Source organism: Mesoplodon mirus (genome assembly GCF_964341445.2).
Source record: "Mesoplodon mirus genome assembly, chromosome: 12".
NCBI classification, from domain to species: Eukaryota; Metazoa; Chordata; class Mammalia; order Artiodactyla; family Ziphiidae; genus Mesoplodon; species Mesoplodon mirus.
Window position 1 is genome coordinate 74,293,233 of NC_138988.1, and position 18,028 is coordinate 74,311,260.

Here is an 18,028-nt window from a genome sequence, read left to right on the forward strand (position 1 = left end):
CAGAACGAGTACATTTGCTTTATAAACATTTTTCCGGGTGTTTGCTCCTTTGCTAGATAAGGTTTCATAGACCCAATAGCAGAACCATTCCAGAATCCCTCTCAGACCCACAAGTGGAGGGAAGTAGTCACTGGGACAGACGGGATCAGCCGATATTACAGTTGGAATGGTTCTGGAATAGTTCTGCCACAAAGCTGATGCCCTCTCCAGGCAGTTCTGAACTCAGAACATAGAATAATTTGTCAGAAATGGCAGCAAATGAAACACTTTTTTTTCCCCTCAAAAAAGATAAAGGAAATCTTCAAGACCTCTTTTTCTGAAAACCGAATGGTGGCAATGAAAAGAACCTTTGTATTGATCTTCTGTCCATGGCTTCCTGAGATTCAGAGGACACTGCCTGCGTGGGGCTGCTGTGGGTCTTCAGTGTGTGCTAGAAGCTTTTGCTGAGACAACTTAAAGATGCTCCAGTCCTATCCTCATGCTTCCGCTGACATCTTCTTTAACATCAAACTATTACTGTGCCAGCAAAGTGCCCTGGTAGGATTGCCACACCTGCAGGAGCTGGGGCATCAGAAGCGTCAGCTCTGTGCTGGGGCCGCATCCCAGCCTGAAGGCGCGCGCACTCATTTGCCGTGACGGAGGCCATGGAGGAGTCTGACTCAGCTCAAAAGCCTGAGCTCGATGCCATTTTTGAAGGATTACAGGTTTATTACCTTCAAGTACAAACAGCAACCCTGCCGGCAGGGACAGGAGGAGACAGAGCAGGGGTATGTAGCTTGGAGAATTCTAGAAGGGCTTTGGTAAATGACTTTAATGAATACATTCATTGTTTGAATGCAAACACTGTAGCTGAAGTGGTATCTGAAACCATTTTTGTTGGCCTTTAATGCTATTTCCCTTGTATTTGTCATCAGATTTGTTAGACAACCCTTTTCCTCAGAGTTTGCGTCAAGGTAAACTTTGGTCCAGCACAGGCAAATGACAGCAGAATCCTAGTGAATGAGGTTTCACAGTACTTCCACGTGGCACAGAGTAATTTCAGAACTCCACTGACCATTAACAGTGTGGCAAAAAAGAATCAGCTCTTCTGATCTAGTTTTTGGGCCTCTTGGCATTCCAGGGACTTTAATCTGTGCTCCTCCACCATCCTCCCTGAAAACAGGCCTGGCAACTTAATAGTTGGGGTTATTTTCCTCCAGACGGATTTCTAGTCGGCTCAGGCCAACTGGAAGAGAAGCATGTGAAATTTAGAAGATCTGAGTTCTTGGAAATCCAAGGGATCCTGCTAACCCATGAATTGGAGTCAACCGGTCTTCACGGAACTGGGAAGAGGACGCACTTGCTCCATGAATCACCTTCTTAGTAAATCACGGCCAGGGAGGAAAAGCCTGAAATGACACAGCACTCAGTTTTCAGAAACAGGCCGAGTGACAGGCAGGGCAGTGAGAAAAATGACTTTCACATTTGGTCAACTCTTCAAATGACGTGTGTGCTAGAAGAAAGCTGTGGAACACAGGGCGGCCTTTGCTCACTGGAAAGCTACTTCCTAGCATGGTCTCCCGGCAAAGACGCCAAGTTCACTGCAAACTGCGGAATGAGGTCAGCACAAAAATGACTCTTGGTGGGAAAGGATGGCCCAAGACCCCAGCACAAAGAAAGTAGCCTGCTTTACACACACACACACACACACACACACACACACACACACACACACACACTCTCACTCACACACTCATGCAAGCTTTGGGATAAAAGGCAACCAGGATGGTTGGCATCTGGAAGCAAAAGAACATGAACGTGAGGTTCATTCCCAACCAGGAATGAGTTCATGGGAATGTAGCCCAGATGAAACACATCTTAAAGTAGGATTGTGCCAATTATTTATTCCCCCCCAACCTCCCACAAAACAATTGTTTTTAAATAAAAGGAAAAAACCCCGATTTTTTTCTAAACCTGAAAAAAACGACCACTTTTTAAACAGGTAGTTTAAAATGGTTACAAAACAAGCACGCAGTCCAGCTTTCCTGATGAATGATGATGGAGACAGTGGGTTTTCGCCGTCTCCAAGCGACACACAGGGCTTTAGAGTTCCGTGTCACCCTGAAGCAAAACTGAATCTTGATCATCCAAGAGGAGACCGGTGTCCACGACCTCGGCCTCTTCCATGACGCCTCCTAACTGCTGGACGACGTCGTCGTCGAGGATGTCCACGTCCTTGATGGGTTTGATCAGACTCAGCTGGTCCAGGGGCAGCAGCCCCGGCGGCCCCACCGGCCCCGTAGTCCTCTCAATCGTGGCTGCCATTTCGGCCGCAAAAGCCGCCTTCTGGGCTTTTTGCCTCTGCTGTTCCTCCTGCTGTCTGTGAGTTTTCATGTGTGCATTTCGGCTTTTAATCTTGAAGAAGACTCTATAAAAATGAAGAAAAAGAAGCATGTGAAATTTAGAAGATATGAGTTCTTGGAAATCCAAGGGATCCTATAGGTAATAGCAGGTGCATGGTCTGCTGTCTGGTTTGGGGTGGCTCTGACAGAGTTCCCATCTCCTTAGCTCCCAAGGCCTCCTCCCCTGGTGACCTGTTAGCTCTCTTCTCTCCAAGCGTTCCAAGGAAAGGGGATGGGGACAGGAACATATTTACGGTGTGTTGGGCTTTCTCTCTGTGACGACGGAGGATGAATCCTCAAAGCTTTCCTGTCCATCTGTGGCCTGGGGCACAAGCGTTTTCTTCCTCCTTATCTGCCCCGTTTCTCTCTCCATCACTGACCAAGCCCTCTCGACCAACCTGAGAATCCCCAAATCATGCTGCCAAGCTCTGTTGGTTCCCAACATAAAACAACCCATCCTTTGCCTCTGGCCTCCTGTCCCTGTCATTCCCGTCAAAATTCTAGAGGGTCTGCCAGCACACACGTACAGTGCCTCTTTCCGCCACACTCTCCAACTGGACCGTCCTCCCCTCCACTTCAGTCCAAGTGCGTGAGATCGCTAGTGACCGTGTGGCCAAATCCAACAGCCCCTCTTCTGTCTTCATTGTACTGGACTTCTGAGCTGCACTGACCATTCCTCTTCGCCCAAGATCCCGTCTCGTTTTGGCCATCATATATCATAGTTCCCTCCTGTTTGCTTTAGAATGAAATAGTGGTTCTCAGCTAGGGGGGATTCTGCCTCCACAGGGAATATCTGGCAACGTCTGGAGACATTTTTGATGGTCACAGCTGGGTGGTGGTAGTGGTACTTCTGGCATCGAGTGGGTAGATGCTAGGGATGCTGCTGAACACCCTACAATACAGAGGGCAGGCCCTCTCCCCCAAATAAGGAATCATCAGACCCAAAATATCAGTGCCAAGGCTGAGAAACCCTGGGAAAAGGGGTCTGCCAACTATGGTCAGTGGGCCAAATCCTGCCCACTGCCTGCTTTTGTAAATAAAGTTTTACCAGAACGCAGCCATGTTTCTTTACGTACCGTCCATGGCTGCTTTTGCACTAACATGGCACAGCTGAGTAGTTGTGTCGGAGACAGAATGACCTGCAAAGCCTAAAATATTTCTTTTTTTTTAAAGTTGAGAATTATGTTTTTGTTGTTTTGTTGTTGTTGTTTTGGCTGCGTTGGGCCTTCGTTGCTGCACGTGGGCTTTCTCTAGTTGCGGCGAGCGGGGGCTATTCTTCAATGCGGTGCACGGGCTTCTCATTGCAATGGCTTCTCTTGTGGCTTGCGGGCTCTAGAGTGCAGGCTCAGTAGTTGTGGCGCACGGGCTTAGTTGCTCTGCGGCATGTGGGATCTTCCCGGACCAGGGATCGAACCTGTGTCCCCTGCATTGGCAGGCAGATTCTTAACCACTGTGCCGCCAGGGAAATCCAGCCTAAAATATTTCTATCTGGACCTTTTTCAGAGCAAGTTTGTCCAGATGTGAGACGGCCTGTTTTTAGAGAGGGAGGGTGGCATAAATATTTATTCCTGAGCTCATAAAGGGAAAAAAAACCCTGATTTCTAAGACCTGTGTCTTAGAACAGAGTTGATGAATCACCACTGGACATACTGAAAACTGTCTAATGTAATGAACATAATTTCAGCAGCTAAAAAAAGGATTCTGCAAACATGTGCCTGATGTTATTCCTCATCTGGAAAACACAGAAAATATTTGTTTTCCATAAAAATCTTAACTGGAGTTATGGTAGAAAAAGGTCCCAAGCAACATAAAACAAGACAAGAAAAACATTTAATGGACGTCACTGAAAGACAACCAAACCAGAGCTTGAAATAATTTCTGGTTGTTAAAATGTCCTTTGTCGCCACCTAGTGGAATAAGGAGTTGTCGCCTGTTGGAGGGGAGTGAGTGGAGGAAAGATGCTGGTTCCTCTGAGAACAAACTGGTTGAGACCCTCCTTCCCTGCCTCTCCTACCCCAGGGCAAGCAGCGGGGAGTCCGACTGAGGAGGTTTCACTATTTCAAGTAAGTAAGCCCGATGATCAATCCAGGGGCTCACTTATTCCTTGCTGACATGAAGATGATATCATGTCCTGGCTCTGAAGGACATTAGAGCCCAGAGGAGGGGACCCACGCCTAAGTCTGTCTCCGCATCTCTGCAGGAAGAGAGTTGCTAGTTCCAACCCACTTTGGCAGGTGCCACTGACCTACGGCTAAGAGCACCTACCTCATCGGGCTTAAGGTTAAATTAACCAATACACATAAACATCCTTTAAAACAGTGCCAGGCAAATACTGAGTAACTGATAAATGACAGAATTATTAAGATGCCTGAAATACACCTGAAATATTCCATGAGGATGAATATTATAAACAGAGGTCCCAGCTGGCCTCATTCATACAACTAGGGATGTTCCCTTGGTAGAGTTTCAGCAGCTACCTCGTGGGTATCTCTCCAGGTAACACTGCACGTTTGAGACATTGGAGGTTACAGGAAGAGAAACTCGGCAAGGCTCCTAAAAGAAGTCACTTATGACAACCCTTCTTGGAGGCAGACTCACTGAGAAGTAAACTGGAATTCTATACTAGATGCTGTGGGAGGGAACTGTGTGCATCTCACCATCAGTGATAAATAAATAAGCAAACAAAGCAAACCACTAGGCTGGAACAGTGGTCGGAAGCCCAGGCTCTGTATTTGAACACATAGGGGTTCAAATCTCAGTTCTGCTCTTACTGAGGGTATGACCTGGGGCAAGTAAATTTACCTAATGTTCAGTCCTTATTTGTAAAAACAAGGATAAAACAGTATCTGCGCCACATGGAGTTTCTGTGTGGGGATTAAATGATCTCATGCACATGAAGTACGTAACAAAACTAAGTGCTTAGTAAACATTATTTAATGCTGTTATTACCACCTACTGTCAGTTCCCCCTTTTCATTGTTTTAAATTACACTTAAAACGGCAGAGATGACAAATAGACTTTACCTCATGAGTCAACTCTGATCAGTTGGTTGTGCCAGCTTGAAGCATTAAGATTTAAAGGATTTGAAAGGATCTGAGTCTTATCTTAATGTGGTAGCAAAAAGTATAGCAATTGATTAGTGATGTCTGCCCTGGGTGCAGGAATGAGCAGTACTGGTAGGAAAGCCATCTCTGCCACAGAGAGTTCCTGATTAGATGTTTTAGAGCCATTCTCAAATCGCTCGGCAGGGATGCAAAGAGAGCAGTCAGTACTAGTGAATATGGTTTGGGTGTGAAGGGAGAGGTGGGAATCAGAGTTCCATCTGTCATTTCTGGAAAAGAGTGAAGTTTTGTCACTAGAGATTTGCTCTCTGATGATCCGTCCTTATTAGGCTTTGGGCCATCAGAATGACCGTATTCCGAGTCAGAGACAAGGTCCACTCACCATGAGGCACCATGTAGACCCCAAGGATGACATGAAGAAAAACTGGAGAGTCTGGGTTCTTTTTCTACCTGGAGGCACCTCAGACCACCTTGGCCCAGCCCCTACAGAGGCGTTATTCATCACACACTTAGATTCAGTCCCTGGCCCAGTTCTACCTACTTGCCACACTCCTTGCAGGGGAAGATGGTGGTGGGGTCTGTCTCGCCGCTGGTGGTGCTGTGAGAGGGTGAGCTCTTCACTGAGCAGTACCCGCTCTGGGCACTGCCAGGCTTCTGCTTTCCAGAGGGGACAGCACCCCGAGCTTTGGTCACCTGGTTGGTGCCACCGTGGATGCGGGCGTGGCCGTTCAGTGCCTGTCGGGAGCTGAACACCTGGGGAAGAAAGGCAGTGACATGACATCTACAGTCCTGAAAAGGAAATTAGGGTTATTAGTTACTCATTGGTAGAACATGGGATACTCGAAACAGTGTCTAATGACAAGGCACAGGGGTTTTACATAAGCAAACTCTGGGCAAATGCCACAGAAAGTAGAGACCAAATACCACCACCACAAGTGCTGTGCCAGTAAAAAACCCGTCACCGCTATAACCAAAGACGAGGGCTCAATCAGGGAGGTCACTGGGCCATTTCCCCTCTGAACACCTTATTTTTTCCATCTGTAAAATGAGAGGGTTTGGACCAGCTTTCAAACTTTTTAACAGCCAGAAGCTACCTTCCACCCCTTTTTTCTTTTCTTTCTTTCTTCCTTTCCTTTCCTTTCTTTACTTAAAAAAATCAGGTCTTATTCAAAAGCTCAAAGCAGAGGTACTCTGGCTGAAACAGACAGCCCCCCAAAATTGAATCTATTTGCTCAGCTCTATCTCCCCCCTAGGAAGCCCTCGAACCCCAAGAGACACAGCATGGAAGACATTGACTAGCTGCTCTGATATATTCTATATGTTATTTCTAAGCCCCAATCAGTAGCCCAGTGTTGAAGCAACGTTTCAGACCCCGACATTGTACTGCAGGATGAAAAAAAGGGGAACGACCTGGTCTTTTGAAGCTTGCCATAGTGCACGGTTTCCCAACCTCAGTATTACTGACATTTGGGACTGGATGATTCTTTGCTGTGGGGCTGTCCTGGGCATCACAGGATCTTCAGCAGCAACCCTGGCCTCTCTACCCACCAGATGCCAGGAGCACCTCCCCAGATGTGATAAAAATGTCTCCGGACGTTGCCAAATGTTCACGGGGAACAAAGTCATTCCCGGCAGAGATCCACTGCCGTAAAGGGATGTAATCCACACCCCTGAATTCCAAGAGCCCTAACTTCCAGACTGCTAAATGCATCAGCTAATGGGAGTACCCACTGAACTGTCCAGCCACAGATGGTCACTCTGTGTTAAGTTCATGAATTCTGTTTATAGTCTTGCAGGAAAAAAAAAATCTTTCACTGATTTAGCAACCAGAACCTCCATGGTTAGGCACCGAATAAAACCAACATGCTTTTTTCCCGGTTGTTTTTTAAAGTCACGAAAAAATATTCACCTTGCTGAGCATTTTTGATTGGGTAAAGTAAAAGATGATTTCCCTCTCAGGAGAGAATTTACTGTACACCCAAACTATGAATTGAGGAAGCATCCAATTTCTAAAGAAATTCACCAAGGATACTGTCATTTAAAGTCACATCTTATAGCTAGTGGGAAGCAGCCACATAACACAGGGAGATCAGCTCGGTGCTTTGTGACCACCTAGAGGGGTGGGATAGGGAGGGTGGGAGGGAGAGGCAAGAGGGAGGAGATATGGGGATATATGTATATGTATAGCTGATTCACTTTGTTATAAAGCAGAAACTAGCACACCATTGTAAAGCACTCCAATAAAGATGTGTAAAAAATAAATAAATAAAGTCACATCTTAATCATCCCCCAACGGAAGTGCTCTATACAATAAGGCAAGGATGGAGTGAAGCGTCCAGCTCATTAAACATCAAAGATAGAAACAAGCTAGCAATTTCTTATGTTCTCTTCAAAGCTAATGCAAAATGTATGTATCATTTAAAAGAAGTTTTTCATTTTTTCTTAAATGTAAATCAAGTGAATTTCTGCTTTAGGATCTAAATATTTTAAAGACTGTTGTTTTCTTCATCTAAGTGACAGACTCAATAAGCAGCATTCAATGCACTCTGGAAAACAGTATTATCCTATATAACACACAAGCAAGGATAAACACTAACTTGGGGAAAACAGGGCTTCATATGAAAGGAGCAACATTCTAATTTTTTCCATAATACCTCTAGAGCTTGCCTGCACAGGTGTGCCCAGCTTTAAGAAACTTGATTTGGGAAAAGCTCGACAATTCAGATGAGTGGGGTACCGGGGGGACTGAGAGTCCAAAGTTAACAATTAAAGAAATATATCCATTAAAATACACAGGGAGCCTTAGATCAGGCCAGTACAGATTCTGTAAGGCCATCCTTTAGTGATCAAATGGTGAACTGGTTTTATTTTAGCTAAATGATGCTTCTAATGTACTTGAAAAGTACTAGGTTAGGTAAACTACACAGACACCTTTTTAGCCTGTTTACATGAATAATTTGCTTAGTAAATCTTGTTTGCTTCCCCCGAAGAGTACAAAGATAAACTTTAGCTAAATCTTTGTAATTATGCCATAAAAGGACACTCCTTCTCTGTGGGCTCTCCCACTGCATTTAAATGCATGTCTCCAGGACATGACCTGTGTGACACAGCCCAGGAGGAGTGGGGAGGCACCAAGTAACGAGGAGTGTAAGTTATGGAGGCCAAGGTCCAGTGCAGAGCCTGAATCATATGCTCCCTGAGGGCAGGGATGGACCTGTGTCCTCCAAGCGCGTGGCACAGTGCTTAACAGAGAACACACGCTCCAGAAACATCTACGGGCTGAAAGAATAAGTAAATGGATGAAAGACAGAAAAGCATGGCCACATGGACTTCCCTCTGCCAAACTTTCACTGCTGAAAGTACACCTTTTGCAAAGTGCATCATCTCTTAAAGCCAGGCACAGCTGTATGTACGGCTCTCAGGAGTCCCAGATCCCTGGAGGGCGCAGAGATACTTACAGCTCCACAGTTGGGCATTTCACAGATGAAGGAGCCTGAGGGCTGGCCCAGGGCTTGCAGGGGCGGCCCCTCTGCGGAAGCCAGGACCGGGCCTGGTGGTGGCTCTGGAGACTTGGGCAATTCACTCTCCTCTTCTCTTGTGGATTTCCTCTCTTCTTCTGGGTCTTCCTCCTCCTCCTGTACCTCTTCATCTTCTTCACTCGTCTGGTGTTACGGCAATAAAAGCAAAAGGGGTTAAATCCCCAAATGGCAAGTTTAGTGATGAACAGAACCCAGGGGCTAGGAGAGGAGAGAGGGGCTGGACGCTGGGGCTGCATCGGCTTCTTTGTGCATAAGGAAGGGCTGGCAGAGGCCTCTGGGGAGGGATACGGTTTCTACAAGTTTGGTCATTGGACACTTGGAATTCTGAGGGCAAGGAAGTCCCCCCAGCCCACTTTGGGTTCCCTTATCACTTATAACAAAATATCCTAAGGCAGAGGAGAGATTTCTGTATGTAGAGTTTCTCCCCCTTGTTTGAGACCCGCAGACCTTGACACTGACTAAAACGCAGGCAGGATACCCCACTTGCAGCAGCTCTGACTCCCCAGAGCAGTGAGGAGGGTTTTCAAGCAGTAATGACACTGTGGAGCCCCTCTGGACAGAGGCTAAAGACCTATCAGGATTTGTTTTTAAAGGTCTTCTAACACACTTCCTTGCAAGATGCCCGAGATATTGATTTGACCTGTGGAAGGCACATGGCCCATGGCATTCTGATGCACTTCTTCTCTGTTCTTGTCAGAAAATAGGATCAGAGACTGAACCACAGTGACTCTGAAAAGGAGCAGAAATGGAAAGGGATATTCCCTTTTATTTATCATGTGCTTTTTTTTGGGGCGGGGGGTCTCTGATCATGGGCACTCTATGAAAAAGAATAAGAAAAATATTTCTATGAATAACTATCCTCTTTGTGACTGTGTCCCCTCCCTCTGCTTCAGAACAGCAACGAGGTGCAGAATTAAGCCCAAGGTCCTGACCTTCCTCAAGGTTAACAAGACAGTTAATGGAATAGCCTGGAGGAGGTACCTGGGCTGGGTGGGGATGGGGGCCAGGGATCTAGGAGGCCCTTTTATTGAACTAACTACCTTACTCTGCAATCTCAGTCCTCACGGGGGTGGGGTGGGGGGAGGGTGTGTGTGTAAGGGATGCTTGCTCCTCCGGGCCTAGAAGGACTGAGGACCAGGGATGGGAATTCTGTGTTACATCAACCTCATTTTCGCTTCTATTTTACAGCACTTTGCGGTGTACAAAGTGTGTTTGCTATGTCACTGAACAGGCTGTAAACAGTCCTCCTATTTTACAAATGAAGAAACAAAAGGGATGTCCGGCTGCCTTCCACCCTGATGGGTCATTTGTCTCTGCTGGGCTCTCTGCACACCCACTGCTTAAAGCATGTGGGCTGGGGGACTTCCCTGGTGGCACAGTGGTTAAGAGTCTGGCTGCCAATGCAGGGGACACGGGTTCGATCCCTGGTCTGGGAAGATCCCACATGCTGCAGAGTGGCAAAGCCCGTGCGTCACAACTACTGAGCCTGCGCTCTAGAGCCCACGAGCCACAATTAGAGCCCGTGTGCCACAACTACTGAAGCCCGCGTGCCTAGAGCCCGTGCTCCGCAACGAGAGAAGCCACCGCCATGAGGGGCCCATGCACCATGGCGAGGGGTGGCCCCCGCTCACCACAACTAGAGAAAGCCTGCGCAGCAACGAAGATCCCACGCAGCCAAAAAAAAAAAGCACATGGGCTGCAGTTTGGTTTGCCCCAGACAGCGATGTAACTCTGGGTAAGTCTACAATTCTTAGAACCTGGAAGCCAGAATTTCCAAGAAGAATAAAGATTTCTGAGAGTATCAGTACCCTGGGATCCAGAAACCACCAGCTTTCTCTCTCCAGTTTGGATTGGGGATGGGAGAGAAAGATAATCCCAGTAAATACGGGCATTTAGCACACTCCTCACTGTTTCAGTATTATCCTTATTTAATATGGTATATATGCATATTTGAGGCCATGTATTAATAGGGTATACTTAAGAAATGGTCCCAGTTTCCAGAGGGTAAATTAGGATTAATCCATAATGATTACATTTGCTGAAAGACTTCAATGAATACAGATGTAGGCTTAATACATTTTACAGAGTGATTTATGATATAAACTTACAGATCTCTTACTAGTATAGAACATACAGGTTGATATCACTTAACTGGCCTTATTCTCATATGAATCAACCACCTTCCAATCTCAGAGAATTTCAGGTAAAATCATGTTACGTCTAACTCCACGGGTTCGCTCCATTCCTTTACAGAACTGGAACTCTGTGGTCTCAGGTATCAGGCTATTAAGCAGATGGGAGGCCTACAGCTCACCATTTAAAGTAAATTACATGGTAACTTTCAGTGACAATGGCACTTATTTCACAGCAGTTGTTATACAATTTTCAAGTTGTTATGCAAATCTATACAACTTTCTCACCATGCTATTATTTGAAAGCTCTTAAAAGTTCCATAGAGCCATTAAATTACAGATTAAATCATACTGTCCTGTGATTATATATGTCTCATGAACGTAGACAGGTTTACTTCAAACGGCAATCTACGCATGTTCACAAAATGATTTATCATCAAGCGAAAGCGCTCACCAATGTGACTAGAGATGCAAAGACAAAGGACAAAACCCTAACATGTAGCACTCTGTATCAACAAGTTGGCCATTTCATGATGCATCATGAAAGGAAACATTTGGTATTATTCCAAAATTGGCAGAAAAGTGGGCAAGTACAGAGCAGGGAGATGGTTATGTATTAGACAAAGTGCTCAAAACCCTGAGTCCAGATAAGAGTTTCTTGAGGAGATTTTTATTTCTCAGGCCTGCAAATGGCATTTGTATTATGAGAAATTTATAAGTTAAAACACAAATGCTCAACAACCCAAATTTCCTCAATGACACAAATTTGAGTATTACAGTCGCTGATGAATGAGGATGGTGATGACAACATACTGAAGGCCTGCTGTGAATCAGGGACTACACACACACACACACACACACACACACACACACACACACACACACACACACACTGCTAGTTCTCACAAAAACCCTGAACAATATTTTTTTTTCATTTAAAAAATTTTATTTATTTATTTATTTAGGCCACACCATGCAGGTTGCTGGATCTTAGTTCCCCGGCCAGGGATTGAACTTGGGCCCTCAGAACCTCAGCAGTGCAAGCATGGAGTCCTAACCACTGGACCACCAGGGAATTCCCTACAAATTTTTATTTTTTAAACAAATGAGAAATTGGCCAGAGAACTAATTTTCCCCAGAGCACATAGCTGGTAAAGAAGTTGAATTGAGATTTAAAACCTGCACCATCTGATTCTATAGCCTCAGCCTTCGCTCCTTGCCTGCCTGCACATGTCCACAGATGCACACCTGTCCATCTGGACATGGCTTAGGTTTTCAGCTCAAACACAGAGCTAAACCTCTCAAAACCAATGAGAACCAGCTGCCTTTCCGTGTCAGAGGGAAGGAGAATGTTCCCCAGGCCCCTTGTCAGTGGATCGCACTGCAGGCAACTCAGGCCTGGGACCATGGGGAAGCTGTGCCCTCGGAGCCCTGACCGCTGTCTTCCAAAGTCAGGTAACTGCCTCAGCTGGTTTCTTTTTTTTTTTTTTGCAGTATGCGGGCCTCTCACTGTTGTGGCCTCTCCCGTTGCGGAGCACAGGCTCCGGACGTGCAGGCCCAGCGGCCATGGCTCACGGGCCCAGCCGCTCCGTGGCATGTGGGATCCTCCCAGACCGGGGCACGACCCCGTGTTCCCCGCATCGGTAGGCGGACTCTCAACCACTGCGCCACCAGGGAAGCCCTCGGTTGGTTTCTAGAACTGTGCTGAATTTTGCTCACAGCCAGACCCACAGGTTTGTCTTGAGTGGAAGCAGGAGCCTGGGCAGGGAACAGGAAGCTGTGGCCAGCACTTCCCTCTCGCCTCCTCAGTAGAGCCCACCTTGGCCTCCTCTTTGGCCTGCAAGGGTGGAAGGGCCTGTGACGGTCTCAGGCCAGAAGTCAGGTCACCTGCTGGATGAGCTTGTGCTATGCTGACCTCCTGGCCCCTAAAGAGCAGTCACTCCTCACCCTCCTTCCTTCCCCCCACCTCCCTTGAAAAGTCCCTGAGCTACCTGACTGTGCTCCATCTGGGGGGAATATACTCCCTTTAATAAAATATTGAGGAGAGCTACCCAAGTATCCCAGGCAGGCCCAGAGGACAAAGAGCAGGACCCCCTCCTAGGACTGTGCCTCCTGCACCTTCCCCGTCCTTGCATGGTCTCAGTTTTTCATTTCCACTTGGCAAACTATCCTCAGAAGGTTGACTGTGTCTTCACAGTGTCCTAAAGGGAGTTGTGAGCTACCACACTGGCCTTGAATCAAGATTTTCTTGTTTTTTGGGGGGCCTGAGTCATCTCTGCACATTAAGCTCACAGGTCACAAGGTGTGGCTGCACCTGACCCAGCCTAATACTGGCTCCTGGCAAATAAACCCAAGGAGGTGTGGTGCCTGGGGTGACGTCTTAACCTTTCCTCTTCAGTCTGAGGCTACACACTGGCTCAGGCCTTTCCACCCACCTGCAAGGCACTGCTGGCCCAAGATGGTGCCTGTGCCTAACGTGGTCACACCTTCCTTCCGTAGCAGCCCTCCTCTGCTCAGAACTCCCCTCCCAGGGAGTTCATAGAGGGATTGTTGCCATGACCAGAGCGACTCCTACCTGGGAAAAACGTTCACTCATTCATTCAACAAACGTTTACTGAGTGCTGATATTGTGTCAGGCACTGTCCTAGACACTTGGTAACACCCAAGTTGAAGAGACATCAACTTGCTTTGGCAAACCATATCCTCTGATTTTGCTCTCTTCCAAAACATGACTCTGACAGAGCCCAGAACATTCCAGAATTGGAAGGGACTTTCCAAATCATCTAAACCATCGGCCCCCTTTTACTGGTCAGTAAGCTTAGGGGCCAGGTCCTAGGTCTCCCAGGCCAGGATTCTTTGCGCTTCCTCATTTACTGTCTATTCTGCTCATTCAGAAAGCAATGCTCTGTGTGACCTTGGGTAAGCCCTTTCCCCTTGCTGGGCCTCAACCTTCTGCCTGAGGACTGGTGGAGCTGGATGAGGGAGAGTCCCCAAAGGCCATATCTAAGACTTTCTGGATCTCATCTCATACTACTTTTAAAGATTCTTGGGGTTCACGGTAAACTTTTTCCTTGTGTATGCTACATCTTCCCACCTATAATATATGATCCTGGGGCAGGGGGCAGAGGCCAGTTAACAGCCCCAGGTCACCCACAGCACTGCAAACATAGTGGGAACTCAACTGTTTTTAGTTGATTGAACCAGAAGAGGCCACGTTGCTTTTTTTTTTTTTCCATGTTGCTTTTTTAAACATTAGCCACAGGTGAGAAAAGGGCTATTCAGATATAAGACATCACTACTTAAGGCAGTCAAACAAAACTCATCATAGGAAACCCTGAATATAGAATACTGCCATCTCTGATCAAAAGAATGGCAATACCATTCTATTCTACAGATGTCTATTTTTTTTTTTTATATTTGGGTCCAAATATAAATTTATATTATGTGTATATATTTCTTAGCTAGGATCAATTCTTAGTTAGGAACTTAGGCTTTGAAGCATTAATGAGCCCAAGTGTTTTTACATTTCTCTAAGAGGACTTGCATTTGCTTGCTCTTAAGTGTTACACCAGGGAATCAGGCTCAGACAACACACGCACCAGCCTTTTGACCATGGCTAAGTTACCTAGGCCCTGTGCCTCAGTTTCCTACCTCATAGAATTGGTATGAGGAGTAAAAAAGTCAATATGTGTAAAGTGCCTCCTAGTACAGTGCCTGGAATGTATGAAGCACTATGTAAACGTCTGTGAAAGAGATTAACCCACATATGTGCTAGTAACACTTACATGGGGGACAAATTGGGAATGAAAGTATAATTACAAATATTCACGATATTTATGAATTCCAAACACATTCCCTGATGGTTGCAGACGAGAGTTTAGTAATCTGTTGTAAGACGTAACTTTTACACACACACATACGTGTTTTCCACAACATGTGAGAAGATTTCCCTTTGGCTGTGGATGCAGAGAAGAGAGTTAACCACAAGGACAAAAATGGTAGTAATTTCCAAAGCCACACGTAAGGCGTTCAGAGAAGATTTCGATCTAGTGATATCTTTTTTAAAAACTTTTTCTTTTTTTTTTTTTAAATTAATTAACATTTATTTTTGGCTGCGTTGGGTCTTCGTTGCTGCGCGGGCTTTCTCTAGTTGCGGCGAGCGGGGGCTACTCTTCGTTGCAGTGCAGGGGCTTCTCATTGCAGTGGCTTCTCTTGTTGCAGAGCACAGGCTCTAAGTGTGCGGGCTTCAGTAGCTGTGGCACACGGGCTCAGTAGTTGTGGCTCGGGGGCTCTAGAGCGCGGGCTCAGTAGTTGTGGCGCATGGGCGTAGTTGCTCCGCAGCATATGGGACCAGGGCTCAAACCCATGTCCCCTGCACTGGCAGGCAGATTCTTAACCACTGTGACACCAGGGAAGTCCCTAGTGATGTCTTTAGTAGGTTCTTCATCTTAATACGCAGACAACCTTGGATTGTCTGCTAATGAAGGAAATCAGTACCCAGGATAAATGGTGATGTGAGGATCAGAATAATCTACACACTGCTAACCAGTTCTCCAATAACTGAGAGTTCCTGGCGCCATCTAGAGGCCAACGTTGCTCCTTGGGCATGCTTCACAGAAGCTGTGTAAAATCCGAGTGCGCTTAGGTCTTTCTAAGGCATGTTAGTTCTCTAGTCAGGAGCATCTGTGACTGTGGAAGGATCAGGAAGTGCTATCCCAGAATGTCGGGGTGCCTCTTATAAATCACCCACATCAAGGCTGGAACCACCACGGTTTAACTCCCTCGGTGCCTACCTGTCCTGGAATGCAAGCCAGCCCTCATCTCCTTAACTGATCACTGGGCTGTGGGTCAAACCCAAAACTGCCTTCCCTCTGCCTAGTTATCCCAGGAAATCAAGGCCTTAATCTCACCTGGGAACTGGCCTGTCGGCCACCAGTGCCAGCCACTTAGGGACCTGGGCATGGGGCAGGAGCAGGGCCCGAATAAGCAGCACCCGGGCAGCTTCACTCACCACACAATCGTCGATGATTTCCGAGAGCCGTGTCCGGTGTTTCCTCCCTAGCCTCATGATTTTCTTCCACGTGTAGTAGTACTCCACACACTGAGCCACCGTCTTGGACTTCACCTGCCGGGAAAGGCACCTCAAGATCAGCTCCAGCAGTGGGCAGGGTGCAAAGCAGCAAGCTTTTGTGCAATTTTAAGTTTGTAATAGGTATTAGGTTTATGCAGTTGAATAAAAACATACACATGGTGAAAAATCTCCTCCCAACACCTGTTCTCTATCCATCCATCCATCTGTCCCCCCCCACCCCTGCAACACAGCTGGCCCCTCTTATTCATATCTTGGGTGTCATTCCAGAATTTCTTTACATATATACCAACAAACAGGAAAATATATTCCTCCCCACCATTCTGCCTCACTCTATGTACTGCTTTGCATCTTGACTTTTTTCACAAGACAGCTTGGAGATTTTCTTCACATTCGTCCATAGAGAGCTCGTTCCCCCCCAACCCCCCCCTTTTTTTTTTTTTTTTTTGCGGTACGCGGGCCTCTCACTGTTGTGGCCTCTCTCGTTGCGCAGCACAGGCTCCGGATGCACAGGCTCAGCGGCCATGGCTCATGGGCCCAGCCGCTCCGCGGCATGTGGGATTCTCCCAGACCGGGGCATGAACCCGCGTCCCCTGCATTGGCAGGCAGACTCTCAACCACTGCGCCACCAGGGAAGCCCTCGTTCTGTTTTTTAACCCATAAAGCAGCATGCTTTTTCAAATGCTTGAATGTATTTGGCTCTCCAACTCGTTGACCTTCAAAATCTATTTATGAAAAATGTTCCTTGGTAATCGAACAGGAATATAAGACAAAAGTTATGATGACAAGAGCTTAGTGTTTGCAGAAAACAAGGCTTGCCCTGTTCTCCCCCAAAGGGGCAAAGATAAATGTGTTTTAAAGAGAAAAAAATTCCTTTGTTTAGTTCACAGTGCTCTAAGCTCAAAGTGGGGTTCAATAATGTGGGTTTTCTGGAGGTAGATAAAAAGGCTGGCTGTCCCCTTGGGGGCAGGAACATGGCCACCTGCATAGTGAGAATGAAAAGAGTACCTTCAGAAGTCTGGTCTCCTCAAAGGGGGCCCCTTCACGTCCACCTGATATCATGAATTTCTACATTAGAATCACCCAGGGAGGGAGGATAGAGTCCCAGAGAAGCCTTGTTTTAAATCCTGCGTTGCCTGGCGAGCACGACACATGAATCCATCATCGGTCAACAAGGTGCGGGGCCTTTAAGGAATGAGGCTGAGGACAGACCAGTCCCGGGGGAAGGTGACCCAAGAGAGATGGGAGCCTGGGAGCTGCTGGGATGGAGGGCAGCAAAGAGTCCAGTGGCCTCCAGGGCAGAGTAAGGTGGGTGCGAATTCAGATCTGAAGATGGAGGCAAGTTGGAGAAAAAGTCCACCTAGTCTGATTCTCATCCAGTCAAGGCCCAGGGTTAAGGACAGGAGACATGAACCTGGGACAACACTGAGGCCCAGCCCAGAGCCAGTGGCAGCTGTCACCTGGGACCCTGTTCTCTGTGGACCTGAGCATCTTAATAACTCAGTATGGCTCCATCATTCATCAGTTTGCTGAAACACTCGGAATCATTGTAACTTTTAGCCTAAACCATCTCTCAGCCAATTAAGGCCTATTACGTTTATTATGTGCTGGATAAAGTGCTATTTCATCTTTGTTAAAGAGCTCTACTTTGCTGTGAAATGCTATCTATGTAACATGTTATTGTTGTTATTATTATTTTTATGTGGCTGCACCACACAGCTTTCGGGATCTTAGTTCCCTGACCAGGGATCGAACCTGTGCCCCCTGCAGTGGAAGCTGGGAGTCTTAACCACTGGACTGCCAGGGAAGTCCCTGTAACATATTA

General features: G+C 46.8%; 1 protein-coding gene across 9 annotated transcripts in view; it reads right to left on the reverse strand.

Annotated features, from left to right (window-relative positions):
• Positions 1–1,868: 1,868 nt before the first annotated feature.
• Positions 1,869–18,028, reverse strand: part of TRERF1 (transcriptional regulating factor 1) — a 204,830-nt gene continuing 188,670 nt past the window's right edge. For 7 of the 9 annotated variants that reach the window (XM_082637840.1, XM_082637841.1, XM_082637833.1 and 4 more), the window contains 4 exons: positions 16,126–16,239; positions 8,902–9,105; positions 5,985–6,232; positions 1,869–2,407 (listed from right to left, as the gene is read on the reverse strand). In XM_082637840.1, the coding sequence (XP_082493966.1) occupies positions 2,083–2,407; positions 5,985–6,232; positions 8,902–9,105; positions 16,126–16,239 (891 nt within the window). In that variant the 3' untranslated portion in view covers positions 1,869–2,082. The remainder of the gene's footprint in view (positions 2,408–5,984; positions 6,233–8,901; positions 9,106–16,125; positions 16,240–18,028) is intronic. The other 2 variants (XM_082637837.1, XM_082637839.1) reach the window with 1 other exon arrangement.